Below are 20,823 nucleotides of genomic sequence, written 5' to 3' on the forward strand. Positions count from 1 at the left end.
TGTGAGAGAGAGAGAGTGAAAGTGTGTGTGTGTGTTCCAGGGGTGGGGCAGGGTGGAGATGAGGGTTTTTCCACGAGCTCCTGATGGAACAAATTGGATGCTACATGCACTTATCTCGCGCTGGTTTGCTGCTTATCAAACATCACGCGCCGTGTTCTGTGAGCACTCGTTCTAAACATATTTACACCAAACACGCACGAGCGCAATCAGGCGTGCAGGAACACACACACACGCGCGCGCGCGCTGACATGCCAGGTGCTTCCTCCTCTCAGCCCCTCCTCCTCCCACCTATCAGGACACACACTTACACAGCACACACACTCTGCCTATGCATTTCTCCTGCCAAAGTAGGAAAAAAACGAAAGGAGGCGCATCCGTGTCATCGTTAGAAAAGCTCCAAGTCGAGGCGTTGAGAGCTACATTAAGGCCCAGTTTCCTGTCTGTTTTTTGGCAGAGTGGGACGCTGTTACAAAAACACCAATTATAAGCCAAGGAGCTTGAGAGTAAACGCGGGATTATTGGGCCGCCAAGCGGACCATCTGCAGACTTCATCAAAAACTCATCCCACCGAGTCCAGACGGAGCTGATCGGATGCCCGGGTTAAGTTGCGATATCATGCGGAGCGTATTGACCGCCACAGACACTCCACAGTCTCACGCGCGCGCGCGCGAGCAAGCATACAAAAGGGGGGCACGCGCATAATCTGCTCTGAATTACGACTCAATTAAGAGCGACTAAGTCAAGGTCGTTTACAGCCGCAATATCCATAACTGAAACTGACGCTGCTTGTCAGATCCGCTCTGACAACACAATAAGAATGTGTTACCGTGCAGATTAGAGGTGCTCCTGCGCATACTGACACTCACACACCAGTTTAAGCAAACCCAGAGGAGCCAGCAGAGTTAACTCCAATCAGGACATGTGATTTATCTTTGGATGTGTCTGCTCTCCATCGATGTGGGTTTAGTCGCTGCGCAGTGACCCAGCAGGATCCTCCTGTCTGCTCTATGTGAAAACTTTGCAAACATGTCCTATCGTCTAATCGGTACTTACCATCAATAATAACGGTCTTCATGGTTTAAACGGAGGTGATATCCAGACGCTGTATTAAATCCAAGTGGAATGAATCCCAGCGTGTGCGCAGACAGAAAGGATATCCACTGTTTATTGCAATTTTGGGGCTAATTGCAAATCCAGTGCACGGCAAGAGACGGACAGCCTAAAGCAAACCCAGCACCCTGCAAACTTTAGCCGTAGGTCTTCCCGAGTGGGGAGCCACGTCTCCGGCTGCACCCGAGCTCAGTCATTTGGACGAGGGGGTATTCAAAAAATAGTCAGCAATAAACATCCAAACTGGGATCAGCAGCCTCGCCACCACCACCAACACCACCACCACCAGTCGACACCTCCTCCCCCCCAAAAAATATAGGACGCGCAAAAAGAAGAGCTCAAAGTGTGAACGCACAAGTGGAGAAGAATCAGCGACTCAGGCGAAAAATCAGTATTGGATCCATGTTTGGGGAACCGCAGCACATATCCAGTCCGATCACCTGTCCCGCTGTGTATTTCCCAAGTAAGACGGAGAAAAGTGTGGTGGATGCGCACGGATGGCGGCCGCGCTGGGTGAGCATCAGTGTGCGTTTACCGCGGGGAGGTGGAGCGGGAGGGCGGGGCAGCGAGGTGCGTTTGGCGGAGCAGAGAGCGCAAGAGGGAGAGAAAGCCTTCAGAGATTAATGTTTTATGGGTATATATCACGCTGCAAGAAATAGTCCTCTTAAAAGTGTGATGTTCACCTTAAATCAAAGCAGAATAAAAAAAAGGATTTGATGTTTTTATATCATTTGACGTATTTCTGCCCGGTTTCACTTCAGTTATTTATAGAAAATCCAACACATCCATACAAATGTGACAGAAAGTAGGTTATTTTACATAACTGGTGGACTTTTTTAGGAGTCAGTCTGAGTCTTAATGACTTATTGAGACGGACATTTCTTGCAGCGCAGGGCTGCGCTCTAATGAATGTTTTATGTGCAGGGGGTGGAGGGTTGGAGGGGTGCCAGTGGGTGGGTAGCGAGGTGACGTGAGGCGAATCTATTTGGATCGGACACGACCAGGCACGCACATGCATACGAAACACCCCCCCACCAAAAAGAAAGAAAAAAGGCAGACGAAGGAGGCTGCGTGGCCCCGCTGGTGGGACCTGCTCCTCCTCCCCAGGGGGGGGGACAGGACACTGAGGGTGCTGTGAAAGGCGTAGGCGGAGTGTCAGAATCCGAACTGGGAGGGAAAAGACAGGGATTTCAGTTCTGCTTGGTTAACCGGACAGACAGGGGAACATTTTAAACCCGCAAACTTAGCACAGAGCAGGCACGTCATGTGCAAGGTTTCCCTTTAACATGTGCAAAACAGATGATGGAAAAAGTGCATTTCATCCACCAGGATTCAACTCTTATTATAACACTTTTTTATACAGTAAAATTATTACAATAAATGTTATTGTGAAACATTTTCTCCTTCATAGCATCTCTTCATGTCAGAGTGCCTGCAGGCATCACACGTCTTTGCAGAGATCCACCCGTTTCACATGCTGTTTCCACGCACTTGATGTGATAATGGATGCTTTTCCACAGTGATTAGAGCACTGAGCAGCATGCACACACTCTGACACTAGTGATGGGACCGAAGACTAGTCAACCGCTCTACTTGGTTTGCAGGAAGTCAAAGGGGGGGATTGTATGCACAGCAGCAGTGCTATTATCTTTAGGTAGCACACGCCCCCTACCGGCGAACATGGAAATAGATGTTCAGCACCACGGACAGCGACAGAGACAGAGAGGCCTCATCTGTGCGAGAAGATTTCCTCAGAGAGAGGAAGGAATCAGATTGTACTGAGCAGATTTAAGCTTTGGCACAATGTGCTGTGTAACATTTCCTATAAGGCAATCTGGGATATTTCCATGCGTGCCGAAATACGGGAAGCTTTACAGGATCTGATTTGAAAGCAGTAGCAGGGAAAAAAAATAAATAAGTGATGTGTATTTCCAGGGACACTGGCTCGTGATCAAATGGTTGCGATATTAACACTATAGTATGTCGAGTGAAGGGAAAAAGAGCCAAGTGATTACCGCAGGGAGCAGGTGAAACCACAGCCAGGTGGGTGGTGTAGCCTAGTGAAAGGGATGTATGTGCAGCAGGCTAATCCCAAGCTTACAACCGCCACCAATATTGAATCACACCATCAGAATATGTCATTGAGCCACTCGCCTGGTATTTGCTCACAGCAGAGACCGGCGGTGCCAGATGGCCGATGGAGACTCAGCGCAAAGCCGCCGCCGCCACAGCAACCCGCTGAGAACCAGGTCACCCCGAGAGAACAGGAAATGCTGTCACCTCTCACACTCGTCTGTGTGCCTCCTGCTTTTTCTGAATGCATCAGAGGGCGCAGGCAAACACGCGGGTGTGCATAACCCTGTCCGGCATTTGTATGCTGTGTGTCTGTGCTCCCTGGAGTGTAGTGTAACAGAGGAAGAGGCATTTCTCGAGCTGGGTTTAAGGCTTTTCACAAGAGAAAAATAATAATCATGGACTGTTATCACCGCTTCTAATGAGGGAGGGAAGGAGGTAACAGATGCTTCCTGCTGGTACAGAATTATATATGTTTCCAGGAGTGTATTTGAAGCCAAAACATTTTTCTGGAGACGTGTTTACATGCTTCCTGATAAATCAGTTTTACTGTTTGTTGTAGGTAACTCAGCGTGAAAGAGAAACATCTGAGACATGAGATTCATACATGAGAGGCAGAGATGAGAGATGGATGTAGTTTCTCTGTTTTTAAAAGCAAAGCCTAAAACCTGCAGTATTTCAGATGGCCAGCAGAAGGCTTTACAAGTGGTCCAATTTTGTCGTAGAAGAGAAATGCACTGTTTGGTATTTCTTTAAGGATTTTTTTTCATATTTTTCTTAAGACAAACACAAAACTCTAAGGTAACCTCCAGTTGATTATTTGTTGTGCTAATTATTGCAAAACAATTGATTAGGGATGTTGGATACCACTATTTTTGAGACCGATACCAGTACAAGTACTTACCCGTACTGAATACCAAGACCACTTGTACTTTTGATACATAAAATTCCAATAAACAGTGACAGATCATTTGAAAAAAAAAAAAAAAAAAAAAAAAATATATATATATATATATATATATATATGAATATATATATATATATATAAATATATATATATATATATATATATATAATATATATATATATATATATATATATATATATATATATATATATATATATATATATATATATATATATATTTATATATATATATATATATTCATATATATATATATATATATATATATATGTATATGTATATATATATATATATATATATATGTATATATGTATATATCAAATAAACCGAAGTACAAAAAGTGGGACGGTACGTTCATTTGCAGTTGTGTCGAACTGCAGCAAGGTAGTGCCAACTACTGGCAAGGAGGATTTGCTTGATGTAAGAGTTTTTTTTACAGATACCTTGAAATAAGGCTGGTATTGGCCCAATACCTGATCCTGATACTGGTACTCGCCCATCCCTAAAATTGATGATAAACTTCAAAATAGAGTGCTTATCTAAAACTTTACCTTTAAAAATTTTGATGATAGACTGTGAAAACATGGACATAGTCTCAGTAACAACTCCTATTACCAGTTGGAAATGCCTATGACCTGGGCACAGTTGAAAAGAAGGAGCTGGGACCATCTTTTGGCCTCTCAGCAAGAAGCTACAATGCAGTTCTCAGTAAGTCAGATCATCTGCACCCCAGTTATGCTAACAAATTAGCCTTAATATGATTACAAACTAGCAGCAATGTTTATAAAGCCAATGTGGATGTGCAAAAAAAGAAAAAAATGCAGTTCCTCAAGAGTCCACTAGGGGCTTGTTTAAAAGCTTGGAAATCTACATTAATACTAATGTTAAAATCCAGAAACATTTGCAGAAACATAAAAAAAATGTAATTATTACCTGGTCTGAAAAAGCTCAATGATTTACAGTCACGCTGTACACAACTTAAAGGTGTTCAATTTCTTATGACCCAAAAAGACAAAGTCTGTTTTCAATATTACCTGCCGTCCTAGCAGTATGTTCTGATTACTTACTTGTGGTTTTTCAGAAAAATTCTCAGTCCTAATAGACCAGTCTATACAGACGAGGATTAGGGCCACTGGGGAAAAAATATCATATTTGTTTTTTAATTTTTTATTTTTTAAACTACTTTTAAGAGTCAAAATTCTGAGAGTAAAGTCAGAATTCTCTCTTTTTTTTCTTGGAAAAATATAGAAATAAAAAACTGGGATGTATTATTATATATATTTTTTAAATTGTCTATTGCCCTAATCCTCTTCTGTAAGTCTACCTTGCATACTGTTTCCCACAGTTCACAGTGCTAATGCTGTTTTCCTTCTTTTTTGTAGAGGATGGCAAACATTTAAGTCCATTTGAAAACTAGTTTCAAACCTCAAGTTGATGAATCAGGAGCAGTTTTGCGCTCAGCTTTCCTCCCACTTTCTCAAACTTAAAACTTGCCTAGCATCCTACAAAACAGATCCAACAGAACAGTCACACTACAAATTTTCTTCAAAAGCAGTATGCAGTACATAGTACATACTACCTACTTCACTCTCAAGTAGTATGCAGTAAATGGTTTTGAAAACAGCACACAAGTACGGTCGAGTTGAGCCTTTCAAATATGGAGGCCTCCACTGAGACTGTTTTTATGTTTTGTATAATTTAGATCAAAACAGAAGAGTTATAAGAGAATTCAGCCTCTGTGCAGTCTGCTGGAATAATTCAATGACCAATTATTGTATTTCATGTGAAACTGTTGAATTCCCCAGAAAAAAGTAGTGCTTTAACATTGGTGTTAAAGGAACTTCCTGGGCTTTTGGAAACAGCCTCAAGTGGACACTTTGGGAACTGCAATTCTTGTTCATCTCTGCATCGGCCTCACTTTGAAACACGATGGGGTTACAACATTGTTTCTGACAATGAGGTCAAGGAGGAGTACCTTAAAGTTACACTCTTTCTAATGGCCAGCAGGGGGCGACTGCACTGTTAACAAAACTATGTCCAATGTTATCTCACTTGGTGTGCATTTCAAAACCAAAGTATAGCCTATATATTCTCAAGAAATCTTGCTTTATTACAGCATGATGTTTTTACTTTTGTATCCATTCTGTCACCCAAATGTTGTCACCCACGGTGCCAAAGAAGCCAGATGAACAAGATTCAACGGGAGTTCACAAACCCAGGATTAATACTGCTGTTGCTGTGCATATTTCTTCTCTCCAGTCTGTGGTTGCATATAAAAGGGATCTTAATTGAGTCACAGCATACATGCATGGTCACAATATTACATTCACAGACTATAACCCCGACTAAATGTATCCCCAGCTGGAAAATTCTCATTTGGCTCAGCGGAGAAGATGTCTCCTCTTGCCAGGAAGCACAGGGTGCACTGTTACTGATTACTATACCTCCCTCAGCTCATTATACAACATGCCCACTCACTCCAGAGTCCTCCACTCATTCCATTACAGTATATCACAATGATATGCACCGGCAAGTGAAAAGGACACAGGTAAATTGTCATGGGAGATTCGAGGCTGGAGGCCTTGCACAACGGGCGACTGTAAATTAACTAAGGGTAGATCATTGCCATGCCAATGGAGAGAAGAAAAAAAAAGGAGATTGGGGATCTTTAATTCATGACAGTAATGAAATGAGTCAAGCTGTCGAGTCTCAAAGGCAGAGCATCCCTGGGCTGAGGCTCCATTATTCTTTTCATCACAAGTCTGACGGATCAAAAGAGAACAGGGGTGTAAATGACTTTCTTTGGTAATGGGAAAGTTAGTTGTGTCCCGCTGCCACAGGACCTACAGTAAAGGACGAGTGTTAATTACAGTTTGTGAATAAAAGCCTTTCACCAACTCCAGATTAGAGTCTTAATGTATGTCACAGGTTGGACAGGTCAACAAAGCAGGAGCTGACAATCTTTGTGGCCGTGTTTTCATTCACTTTCCTCATCTCTTCATACATGCAGATAGTCCAGAGCGGTGCATGAGACGCAGGCGTTTGCCTTCATAACACATTCTCTGCTTCACTGGTGGGTCATCACTGAGCTGGAATAGAACAGTTGTAACCCCGGGCTGTACCCTTCTTTTTTTTTTCCAAATCCTGCACCTTAATCCGCCTGCATGGGGTGACGAGGTTAAAAAAAAGTTTGAATCTGATAACAGGCACAAAAATCAAATCTCAGTGTTTAATAAAAGAAAGAAAGATGGCTCATCCTTGGAGCGGGGGGTCCCTGCTGGCTGAGATTCACAGTGTGTGTTCAGGAGGTTATAAGAGGTACAGAGCAATACTTCTTTTATTTTACACTTACAGCTGGAGTTTTCTTTGGATGTATTTATTCTAATTTTATTGCTCTTGTTGCTCTGAATATAACAAAGAAGTTGGTGTTTTGTTCCTTTGGGCAACATAAGCACATAAACACAAAAGTGTGGTAGAGAATAAAATGCAGCAGAGGATACAAAGGCATCCAAACACATTCAGGGAATGCGTTTGGGATTACCAGCACCAATATAGGTTATTTCTAAATGCTACTTTACAACTTCATCATAGCTTCCCAATCAAGTCAAGCAAGGCTGGATTGATTTATGGCACATCCAGGTCTCTAGGACAACACCACGCCGGCTAAAGAAGTTTAGAAGTGAGAAGAGAAATCTGTGTTTTTCTTTGATAAAAACAATTTCTTTCTTCAGGAGCCTAACTGTCAGACAAAAAAAAGGATAGGAAAGCTGAAATAAGCTAAATAGCCCAAGCTAAAGGCTAACACAGGGGCTAAACTGTTAGTGCTAATGTTCATTCCAACCCACAGTCAGCAGTTATTCTGCAGTGGTCTGTTCAAACTTGAGAGTCTATCAATAAAATGAAGAGTGAGGTTACGTTAGCTCTAATTGGTAGATGACTGGCAGGACATAACCAGGATTTACTAACCTTGCACATTACGGATACGTCTCTCAGAGCTACATATGAACAGCTATTAAACTACTGTAAAAACTGACAGTTACGTATGGACCATAGACTGTATAAAACATGGACATAGTTTCCCCGACTTCACCCATCCATTTCTAAAATGGATTTTTGAAGCAGATCGGCTATCACAGCCATATTGGAAGTGGCAAGGGCTTTGCATACAGCTAGAGCACCTGTCGGTCACATGACCTGAGCAGTGCCTCTGGTTGGCCGAGATAGCGATCTTACAACCCCCCCCCTACAGTGTGTCGATAGTAAAATTAGCGACTCGGACAGGAGACATTTTTTTGAATGAGGCTGTAACCCACTGTGCAATGGGATGTTGAAATGACGTATATTTATGTAATTTTTGACGTCCAAATCAGGTCTCTTGAAGGTGCAGAATTAAAGTTTTTAGTACGTCTTTTTCATACATCGTATGGAGGTCAGATTAATATCTCAAAAAGGTCTACTAATGATGTCTGAATGTTTGGATCCATTTTGAACGTCTAATCGATGTCTAGATTTGGTCTGCAAATGACGTCCAAATGCTGAACGACATTACAGGGCTCAGATTTAGATGTCGAAATATGTACCCATTTTGCAAGTGGTTTTGATGTCTATATATGGTCTTAGACGAACTGACCCAATACTGACTTGATCTGCATGTCTCTCCGACATCCGATGTTCTTTGAAAACAGATTTTTATGGCTTGGTGTGACTTCCAGTACTTCTGGAGCCAGCCTCAAGCAGACACTCAAGAAACAGCAGATTTTAGCACTGTCTCAAACTCTTAGACCAGAGGTTGCCGCTTGGAATGGACAGCTACTAAACTACTGCATGAACTGACAGTTAGCTTGTTGTCACGTTAGCCTGCAGACACGCCATAACATTAGGCTGCTATAAGCGCTACATATAGCCGGCTACAGACATACGGTACAAACTTACGTTTGCTTGTTGTCACGTTTCACACAAAAGTGCTAAGTAACTGTACTGATAAATACCTTAACTTGTTGCGTTATATCCAATAAAAAGTTGACTTGAACAAAGAAAATTTGTTCCAAAACAAACACACGCCTGGTTTAAAGTCACATCCTTAGAACAGTAAAAAGGAGTGGAGTAGAGATTCCAGTCCAGAAGGTGGCGAGGCAGTCCACTTAAAACAGATCCTCCTCATAGAATCTTTAACTACGTGTAAATGCAAATATTTAATTGGCCAATCACATGGTAGCAAGTCAATGAGTGAGAAATTGTTTTCAGTCTGAGTATTTCACAAACTGCTGATCTACTGGGATTCTCAACCGCAAGCATCTCTCTGTCTTGTTGATGTCTTGTTGATTCCAGAAGTCAGAGAAGAAGAGCATCTCTGAACACACAACACGTCCAACCTTGAGGCAGATGGGCTACAGCAGCAGAAGACCACACCGGGTGACCCTCCTGTCAGCTAAGAACAGGAAACTGAGGCTACAATTCACACAGCAACACCAAAACTGGACAATAGAAGATTGGAAAAACGTTGCCTGGTCTGATGAGTCTGGATTTCTGCTCCACATTCAGATGGTAGGGTCAGAATTTGGCCTCAACAACATGAAAGCATGGATCCATCCTGCCTTGTATCAACGGTTCAGGCTGCTGTTGCTGGTGTAATGGTGTGGGGGATATTTTCTTGGCACAAAGCTCAAATTATCTCAAACTGGTTTCTTGAACATGACAAGGAGTCCACTGTGGCCTCCACAGTCACCAGATCTCAGTCCAGTAGAGCTCTGTTGGGATATGTTGGAACAGGAGATTCTCATCACAGATGTCGAGCTGACAAACCTGCAGCAGCTGTGTGATGCTGTCATGTCGAAATGAAGCAAAACCTCTGAGGAAGGTTTCCAGCACCTTGGGGTCAGACCTGGTACTACCTAATAAAGTGGCTGGTGAGTGTATGTGATTACATGTACCTGAAAAAAATGTTGAACTCAAATTTCCTTTTCCTACCCAACGTAATAATTCAGCAAAAAAAAAAAAAAAAAAGTACAGTGTGTTATCTAACATTGCGATGCTTCTAATTTTCAGGCTTAGTTTGACTGTAGGGATGCCACATTCCTGTTCTACAGCTGTACGAAGCTGGATGGACGGACTTATCAGGGATTTGTGAGGAGGAAGAGCATCATAAACACTGTCAGAACCAATCACAGATGTGGGCCCATGCGAAATCCATTGTTTTTAATCACGTTACACAGCAGGGGTCTCTCCCCGAACTGATGCAACACATCATTTCCTAAAGCGGGCTGGCTGAAAAATCCTGGACATTGCGTAAGCTGCTCAGCATCACAGTTTAGAGATGAGACTCACATTTGGATCCTCAGGAGTGTGGTGGGATGGTTGAGTAAAATCTATTTTGATGTGTTGTTAACTTATAAAGTATATTTGTGGCGGTCCAATATCCTGTTTTTATACCCATCTGTGTCCAAAAAGGAATGGTATAGTATAACACAGTTAGAATAAAGCCATAATGCCCTGGCAGGGAGCTGTAGTGAGAAGTAATGCAGTGGGTGGTATTTTATTTATAAAGTCCATGGTTAAATTATTGATATTTTTGTACAGAATAAAAAAGGAATTCTGCCTCAGAGCCTTTTTATCACTGTGGGAATCAAAGGTCTGTTAAAGAAACATGAACTCTTTTTTTATTTGAGCAATAAAACAAAACAGATTCTCCCAAATTTACAGTACATTGTAGAAAAATGCTGAATAAACACATGAAATTACCTTTAATTGATTTAAATGTTAAGAACCTGATTCTGATTGGTCACAGCAGTATCCCATAGAAACAGGGATGTGGGTTTAATCAACTCTGGAGGACTAACCGAACTCATATCCAGGATTTAAGAACATCAATCAGGAGCCGCACCAAATCATGCTGTCATGTTGACTCTATCTTTTTCTCCACCATTAATGAAAATGTTCAGCAATAACAGAGTGTACCAGAGGATATATTAACAGAGGAAATGTCTTTTGCTTTTTTAAGAAGGTTTTGACGGTCTCTGTGGTTTTATTAAGAGGAAGGACAGTGGGTAAAGACAGGGAACAGAGAGTGGGGGATGAGTCATAGGAAAAGGGCTAGGGGTCAGGCTTTAACCCTTACCTCTGGCTCTGGCAATTCAACCACCGGGTTTAAAGGTCTAGTGTGTGGAATTTAAAGGTGCAGTGTGCAATATAAATTAAATTAAAGTTTGATCATTTTAACCCCTAACCTTTAACTATTGCACATGGCACCTTTAATTGCTTTGGCCTGCTACACAATGCGCTTTCAAAAACCAATCTTATGTTCTTTGAAATACACACACTACACCTTTAAATACCACACCCTACATCTCTTAGTCACATATTGCTTCAATCACTCCACTGGTTCCCTGTTTCCGCCAGGATTGACTATAAGGTTTCCCTCCTCACACACCCATGCATCCATGGACATGCCCTCTACTACCTCAAAGAACTTATACCCACCCACTCAGACCTCCTCCTCCTCCTGTTTTAAAAAGGGGCTAAAGACATTTCTTTTTAACAAAGCTTTAAGCAACCTCTGATGCTTTCAAGATTGTCTGTCACACAAAACTGTTTTTAAATGTTTTTTTTTTAAATTATTTATTTATTTATTTTAATGTTTAATTGGCCTCTTTTATCTTTTCTAATTTCTTATTTATGGTTGTGGTTTTTTGTTTTTATTTATTTATTTATATTTTTTGGTAGTTTTTTTTATGAAGCTGTACCACTTTGAGAACTTTGGATGTTAAGGGCTCTATACATTTATTTTTAAAAATTATTATTATTATTATTATTATTATTATTATTATTATTATTATTATTATTATTATGTTCAGCACACAGTATCTTTAAATACCATGCACTGTATCTTTAAACAATATGAACCGTCCTTTTAAATACCACACTCTCCAGCTTTAAGCGCATCACACTGTACCTTTAGACACTACACATTAAGGCTAGGACGATATGCTATTCTTGCAATTCGATTCTATCACGATTTTTGGGATAGTGATTCAATTTTAATTGTGATTTGTCCATATCTACAATTTTTGGTTTACATTTTTAACACCAGACCATGTGAAAAAGTTGAATGATGATAATGTCTAATGACTATATCAGGAGCCATATTTTCCCATAAAATGCACATCACGTGAGTTAGAGAGAAATATTTCCCCCTCTGCTGGAGAAAAGTGGTAACTTCTTTCCAATCCAGATTATAAACAAAAACTGAAATGAAAAATTTGAATTTTGGGGGAAAAATTGACAAAGAATCATGATTTTAATATTGTCAAACAAAACACCCCGATATATCATACTACATTCTTTTTTTTTTACACACTATCAGTTAAAACACTTTGAACTGTCCCTTTAAATAACACAAACTGCACCATTAAGTGCTTTGGCCTTCTCCTTTATTTACCACACACAACACATCTAGATACCACACCTTGAACCTTTTAGTGCAGCAAACTGTACCTTTAAACACTACACACTGTATCTTGGAACACTATGCACTTTACATTGAAATACCACACACACTGCACCTTTAAATACTAAAGTTAATGTTCCTTTAAATGCACATACTACACCTTTAAATATCACACCCTGTATCTTTACATACTGCACACCGTACATTAAAATACTGCATACTGTTCCTTTGAATACACTCACTGTATCTTTAAATATTAAACACTTACTAAATGTCATACCCAGGGCTACTAGCCACTTTGTCTTTTCACCAGTCACACTTTGCCTGATAAATAAAATTTTATATTTAAAAGTTGACTATGGCTCGTGCCTTATCTAGATTGTCATCTTCTATAAATGTATGACATGTCTTTAATGGTAAATATTCACACTCAAATCAAGATGGCATTCTGTCACACTATAGGTCATTAGTAGATATGTCACAGATGTAAATGAGATTGTGTCAACACGTCGGAGCTGGCAAGGCGTATCCGGGGCTGTGTGCGTCATGTCTTTGTACACATGGGGCTCCTGTCGTGAGTTCACAAGCTGTGCCTCTTACACTTCCACAACGTGCTGTAATCCAATGTGGAAATCACACCCTGGGATACCAGTAATACATCGTTGTGGGGTTCAATGTGTGAGCACAAAAGGTGTATCATTGTTACAATGCTGTTGTGGAGATGAAATGTAAGATGTCGAATTTAGGTTAGTGATGGGTTAACATAATCCACGGTTCGGTTCTTATCCCCACTTTGTGGTCATGATTTCCAGTTTGGTTTGGGGTACATTGTTGTTTTTAACACCCTAAATCACCAAATACCCTAATAATCCACTATCAACATTATTTTCAATCAATTGTGTCATGTATAGTCATGAAAAAACTGAAAGAATGAGGCGGTTTTCCATTTCAAACATCATTAAAGCTGAGTGAAACATTGCTAGTTTCAACATGCCAGCTCCTCAGTAAGGAAAGTCATCATTGGCTGTCCCAGAAGTCTCTAAAAGCCACTGAATGTCGCTGCTGTCTAATTTGTAGAATAGCAGCCCAGAGTCAAAAGTTTATGACGATGAAACTCAAAAACAAGCATAGCGACTGTGGAGGAGGTATTAATAATATACCGCTTGCAAAAATGACAAAAATGGAGGCAGTGTTGTAGCAGGCAGTGGTTGGTGAGGCAGTTAAATACATCGCAAAAGTTCCTTCATTGATATTTCTTCTTCGTGTTTCACTAAAGTTTTGTATCGGGTCGTAACAGAAAAGCTGCCCCCGCAGTTTCCAGTGGTACTGCTCTGTTTGGTCCATATTCATAAGCTTCATGTAGAGATGCAGAAATACAGACGAAATGAACAAAAGAGCCTGGACAGAAGGCTCCCTCTGTATCCGTATCGTCCTTAACGTTGGGCATTAGTTTGCCGTAAATCAGGGGCAGATACATTAAGAGTTTTCTTCTTTCTGCTCCTTTTCATTCAGTTTTGGGGGTCTTTTATTTTTTCTTTGTATCGATTTGTATTTATAAAATAAATAAATAAATAAATAAATAAATGAGCCGTAACTCTGTCTTCTCTGCTGATCATGTTAACAACACACGTCTCCCCACAACTGTTCCACTGTACTCCTCGTGTCGTGCATTCCTTTGATCAGAGCTACATACTAGGGATGTCCCGATATTACATTTTCACTTCCGATACGATACCGATACTGCAGCATTGAGCATTGGCCGATATTAATCCGATACGATTTCAGCATTAAACATGTATACTTTTATTACTTATTTTGTAGTATTTCTGTCATGTTAGAAAAGGCTTGATTAAGTGATATTATTCAAACAAGGAACAGTGGTCAGCAACAGTAGGTATGAGGAAAAACTGACCAATTTATTATTAACCAATGGGTAACAGAAACTGCTTATATCAGAGTGCCTATATCGGAGATTTTAGATGCATTCCGATACGATACCGATACTTGTTTTTTTGCTGATATCGTACCGATATCCGATATCAATATCGGACTGGGACACCTCTACTACATACTAGTTCTGAACAGAGTAGTGAAACCATAAACTGTAAAAAAAAAGGATGGACGTCATCCTACTTGGCTTGAAGTGAGGTCATCACAAAAACTGCTCCCCCTGGTGGCTGGCTGCAGTATAGGTCAAGAAATCCAGCTCTCCAGTCATTCCAGATGGGTTGTGGTCAAACTTTAAAAAATGAATACACCTCGTAGAGATGTTTCTCACGTCAGATTGTTTTGGTGATTTGAAGATATCATTTGACTGTCTTGTATTCAAGCCCTCTTTTTTTTCCGAAAAGTTTTGTTTTCATTTGTCATAAGAGGTTAAAAATGAGGCTTTACATCATGTTTAACGATTATTGACAGCTGTTGTTCTTGCGTACTTTTTTTCAGGGATTGTAAAATATGTCAGGAGGTAGTGTCACGAAGTGATTAGACTCTCAAAAGAAAAAAGAAAAGTATTATTTCTGTCACCCGGCTCTACTCAGATTCTCCCAGAATCCCTCACAGTCTCTACTGCGCAGACTCTGGCTGCACGACTGCTGCCAATGGCTGCGCCTGTGACGGGGGAATTTTAACGTAGGCTGGAGTGGGGTCTTGCATTCAGCAGGTTGGAGAGTGTTAATTTCAAGCCCCAGTTTTCCCTTATGTTTGTATCTGACTATCAAAATGAAACACAGAGAATATTGTTAATTTTATCAACCTCACACTGATGAGGAACCTTTGAGTTGAAATCACCCTTCAGGGGCAGAATCCAATCATCGCATTGTTCCCCTCTCAACTTCCATTACTTCCTGCACCATCCATTCCTTCCTCTTTCCTGTCCTTTCTCTTCCTTACTCGCAGGACAAAAAGTCCGCTCTGCTCTCCCAGCTCCTCCTCATTAGGCCGGGGAGTCAGATATTAATTCGGGCCTGGGTGAAAACCCTGTCGCCATTAAGATCGGGTGACAGCTCATTTTCCTCGGTGGCCTGTGGAAGACAATAGCAGTGATGGAATTGTTTTTTTCCACTCTGTAACCTCATTAACTCATTGGAATAAAGACAATGTGGAGTTGTTTGCATTAAGCTGTAATTATGCTGATTCACTCACTTTCTCCCTCCCTTCTGCCTCCATTTGCCAGTTTAATTAGATTCCCCTCCGCTCAAACATTGACATCGTGGACTTTCTGACTCGTGAATTAAGCAGCTGCCGCTTCCGATACAGATGTGAGAGGGGAAGAAGGATGCGAGGAGGAGAGGAAGGTGGACAGTAACTGAAAGCTCCATGTAAACACGCCATACGTCTTCACTCGGATGCATTACCTGGCTTGACAAGGCTACATTCCTCGAGTCTGTCAGCGGGTCGGAAAGGACAAGTATGTGGAAATTTATTCTCCTGCAACTTCACGTGCTCTGTGGCCTGACCTTGGTTTTCTCATCTCTTTCAAGAGGGGGGGAAAAAAGAGGAAGACGGATCGAGAGACAGAGAGGAAAGAGTGATGCTTGGATGAACACAGGCTTTGTGCATCTGTCTCATGTGGGTTTGATGTGGTGTTGTTGTCTGCTGGGTGATGGGGGGCACAGAAAGCGGACGTCGGCCATGACTCTTTTTTTTTTCTGTACTTAAAAGAAAGAGTTTCAAACAAAAATCCAGACTAAACAAATACGAACATAATTTAGAAAAACTGAGAAATGATCTCCAGCAACTCCCTGATTTTACTCCTCAGTGTGCCTGTCTGCCTTCTATATAAAAAAGTCTTTAAAACAAAAAAAATCAAAGTGAGGGAACATTTATTCAAATCTCCTTTTTCCACGGATCTAAAACAAACCCTTAATTCCAAACTTTAAAAATCCATTAACTCAAACAGAGAACAGCTAATTTAAATCAAGTTAAATATGAAAATCAAATCTCCAGCAGCATGCCGGAGAGTGATTCACAGTCGCTGCGTGCTTTTTGGTTGGTGAGCCATTATCTCTGTTCCTGAAATGAATTTTAAACAAGTTCACAAAGTTTTCCAGCAACTTGGGAAAACCTGTTGGCATTTTGATGAGATCAGAAAAGGGGGTTAAAGTCCCGCAGCTCCCGCAGGCTGAAGGGGTTCTTTACACCTTATGGGAACGTGCTGGAAGGCTGAACAACAGACTGATAATTCAGCTATTCTTACTTTGCCATGGGGTTGGAAATATGAGGTTTCAGACGAAGGCCGTGAGGCTCCCATGAGTGCTGGTCTGTTCCTGAGGAGGCATAATTGTGCTGGGAAAATTGCACAGAAGTCATATGTGTGATACAGTCCCAACAGTTTATATCCAGATTGGTTTTAATAAGCTGTATTTTTAGAGTTCACACTTGATGGAAACAGGTCTGATCACACGCTGTGATATGCAAACTGCTGTGTTTTTAAGGTGCTGATTTTGTGCTCCTCTAATGAAAAGTGGCAAAATTGGAGGACCTGCTAACAGTAACAAGAGAACGAACAAGATGTGTGAAATAGTGATAAAATTTTAAGACAGAATGAAGAGAATTAATGAGTGCCAAGTTAAAGAACAGAAGCTTTGAAGAGGAGATCATTGGCTCTGGTGACAGGGAAACAATTTGGACCCTGACTTTTGATAATGGTACTGACTTCGATGGACATGGATACAATAAAGACTTGGACTCAGGAAAAAGAGACTTGGAGTGGCCTTAAACACAGGTAACTGGAAACTGACTTGGATGTAGAAAGAAATAACAGGGACTTAACTTGATCTCAGGTTCTGAAAACTCAACTTGTGCTCAAAGAACAAGGACTCACCTGGGCCTTAGACACAGATAATCAGGACTCAACTTGGAATAAGACACAAAATTAGAGGACTTGACTTGGGATCAGACCCAAGTAATCAGGATTTAACTCAGAATCAGACACATATAATTAGGATCTGATTGAAATCAGACACATTTGATCAGGATTTGACTCGGAATTAGGTCTTGACTCAGAATCAGACGCATAAGATCAGGATCTGATTGAAATCAGACACAGTATAATAGGACTTGGTCTTGACTCAGAATCAGACACATATGATCAGTATCTGATTGGAATCAGAGACAGAAAATTAGGACTTGGCTTGGCATCAGGTCTTGACTTGGAGTCAGACAAAGAGAAATAAGACTTGGCTTAGAATCAGGTCTTGACTTTGAATATGACACAGGATAATAAGACTTGGTCTTGACTCAGAATCAGACCCAAATGATCAGGATCTGACTGGAATCAGACACATTATATCAGGTCCTGACTTGATTTGAGACACATTTGATCAGGTTTTGACTTGTATTCCAGAATGACTGGGAATCAGACATGAATGATCAGAATCTCACTCAAAATCAGACCCATATAATCAGCTCCTGACTAAAAGTCAGGTCATTACTTAAAGAAAGATCCAAATAATCAGGATTGGACTCTGAATTAGGTCTTGACTTGGAATCAGACATGGATGATCAGGATCACGCTCAGAATCAACTAAATATTATCAGGTCTTGACTCGGAATCAGGTCATGACTCAGAATCAGACACATGTAATCAGGATCTGATTGAAATCAGAAACGTTTGATTGGGATTTGACTCAGACTCAGGTTTTGACTCAGAATTAGACACATATGATCAGGTCTTGACTTGGAACCAGGCACATATAACAGGTCTTGATTTGAAATGGGGCACATAAAATCATGACTCTCGGATTTAAAAACAAGTATTGTGAACTTTTATTAAGTAATGAGTACTCAACTTTTGCTAAGACTTGGTTGGAGAGTCCTTGACTGGTACTTAGAATTTATAATCTGGACTCAAATTTCGGACTAAAAATTGGGAAATGACTACCTGATTTGGACCCAGATACAAGATGATGATGAACCAACTCTTCTACACAAGAGACAGGGCCTTAAATCACAATTATACTCGGGAAAGGGGGACCAGACAGGAAACAGGGACTTAATCTCTCAGATACAGGTAATGAACGCTAGAGTTGTATCAAGACACATGTTATGGACTCAGAAATAAGTAAGGAAGACTCATCTCTCTGAAATGTGCCAAAGCAAAGAAGTGTACCGTACTCTCACAGTCAGGCTTGGGCACGGTACAGATAGCCAGAGTGACCATGCCGTCAAACTCGGGTGATGCAGACACAGATTCTTCTAAGGTGATTCAGAAATCCTAAATTCATCTGCATTTACCTGAACTCTTGGTCTGGAGCTGTAGGTGTACCGTAATCCTTTTTGGGCCCCTGTTTGCCTTCAGTAATAATAAAGCAACATTTTGTAACAGCTCTGCAAATGTTCTCCTTTACACTCCTTCCTTTCTGCTTTTCTCTGAGCACTTTGTCACTCCTGGGTTTCTTAATCTCGACATTATTTATTCATAAAGGACAAAGCTCCATTGGTTCTTATTGAAGGATGCTGCATTTTAACAACAAACTACTCAGCCACCCTGAGGATCAAACACAAGTCTTCTGCGTAGGCTTAGTGTAACTTTGAAGCATTCAGACACCCGAGCAATTTGTCCTTACTAACTCTGAACGAAGAAACAAGCCAGAACGGTGAAGTCTTACATTAAAGAAGAGGATTCCAGGTCGATGCAGGTCAGAGGAAAAGGTCTACGAGGTGAGCTGACAAGCATATAACTGAGGTGATACCTTATTGGGTCTTCATTTCCTAAGTCCTTTTCATTCAAGATTATTTAAGGATCTAATACTATCTCCACGGTAGATAAAGCAGATTACACACCGTCTCTAAATGGAATTAGGTAATTTGCTTCACTTCGTCTGCTGTGATCTCCACTGCAGCCACTGCCTCTCTTTACTTTAAACTTTGGAAACCTTTAAAAAAATACGCCAAATGAGACACTGCTTCTGCTTTAACTGCATGTCACACTCCCTGCATAACACACCTGCTGTTTGCCTGAGTCTCACTGATCAAATTATGAGGAAAGTCTGGGATTTGCTGTGAAATTCCAGGCTATTTCAGGTCCTCTATTGTTCACACTCCGAGTGACGGTGGATCTCATTGTGGTCCTGAATCTGATTGGATTATGAGCTTAGTCTAGTTTTTCTCTTCTCTCATTGTATTAGTCTGGGAGGAAAGAGCCACAAGGAGTGCAATGATGCAGTAATTCATCCCAGCACGAGTAGATCCATCCAAGTTTTTCCTTTTCTGTTAACCTTACATGAAGTTATTCTATCAGTTTGTGATCTATGCAGCATTGAAGTCCATTATTAAAATCCAAATGCAATCCTTGGATCAGATACAGAGGATGTGATGTGGAATCATATAATGAAATCTTCTCACTCCCTCTGATGTACAGATGCTATCACACCAAGGCATCAGTAATGTGTGGTACACATGTATTACACAGGGGTAGAGTCAGTTGATACGGCCTGATAGCATGTTGGAATTTAAGGATGGAATAATGATGTTGTGAGATTTTTCAATTTTGCGCTTGGTCTATGTTTTTCCTCGCTCTGAGCTTACACTGGAGAATGCACTTTTTGTTAAGTCAGGTCTGACAGCTGTTTTTCACTAATATTTGGGCGCAGAATCCAAAACAGATCTCAAATTTTCTCTATTGCGTCAAGTTTTTGAACTAAATGTTCCCATTTTCTTTTAAAAAAAATGAATAAATACTTAACAGATATGTGCTTGTTTGATAAAAATCTTCAAATACTGACATACAATAAAATATGAAAGAAACAGGCCTGACTGCAATGCTTTTCTAACACTATCTTTAAATCTTTAATGTCCCCTAGAGGCGATTTTATTTGCAACAGGAGTTAAAACATACATTCACACGACTCAAACACAGTGAAAAAGCATTAAAAAAACAAGTATAGCACAGTACCACTAAATAAATAAATACAGAGACAGCGCATATCACTGGTGCATCATTTCCATCTGGCTCACCTACAACCTGTTTAGGATGATTTAATGTATCTGTGTGATTTGGTCTTGTGTATAAAAGACCAACCTTCTCTTAAACAGGTGAAGCTGGAACTCTAAGTGTGACAGGGTTTTCCAGAATGACCCTTGCTGTCTGAGTGGTTTTAGTTTTAAAAACAGAGTCAAGACATGATTTGGAACAAATTAAATTTAAACTTAGGAAAAAAAACAAAAACAAAAAAAAAAACCCCACAGAGATTGGAATAGTTACAAGCTTCGAAAACTGAAAAAACAGTATAAAATGAAATAGAACTTACAAATTTGAAACGGTACCGAT

The 20,823-nt window shown here is 40.6% G+C and overlaps 1 protein-coding gene across 1 annotated transcript in view; it reads right to left on the reverse strand.

Annotated features, from left to right (window-relative positions):
- The window catches only part of rtn4r (reticulon 4 receptor), an 82,887-nt gene extending 81,221 nt beyond the window's left edge, over positions 1 to 1,666 (reverse strand). Inside the window, exon 1 of the mRNA XM_074669335.1 lies at positions 1,054 to 1,666. Within this exon, the coding sequence (XP_074525436.1) occupies positions 1,054 to 1,075 (22 nt within the window). The 5' untranslated portion in view covers positions 1,076 to 1,666. The remainder of the gene's footprint in view (positions 1 to 1,053) is intronic.
- Positions 1,667 to 20,823: the final 19,157 nt, after the last annotated feature.

The sequence above is a fragment of the Halichoeres trimaculatus genome, unplaced genomic scaffold (assembly GCF_033239565.1).
Source record: "Halichoeres trimaculatus isolate MK-OKI-2021-1 unplaced genomic scaffold, fHalTri1.1 fHalTri1_scaffold_5, whole genome shotgun sequence".
Lineage (NCBI taxonomy): Eukaryota > Metazoa > Chordata > Actinopteri > Labriformes > Labridae > Halichoeres > Halichoeres trimaculatus.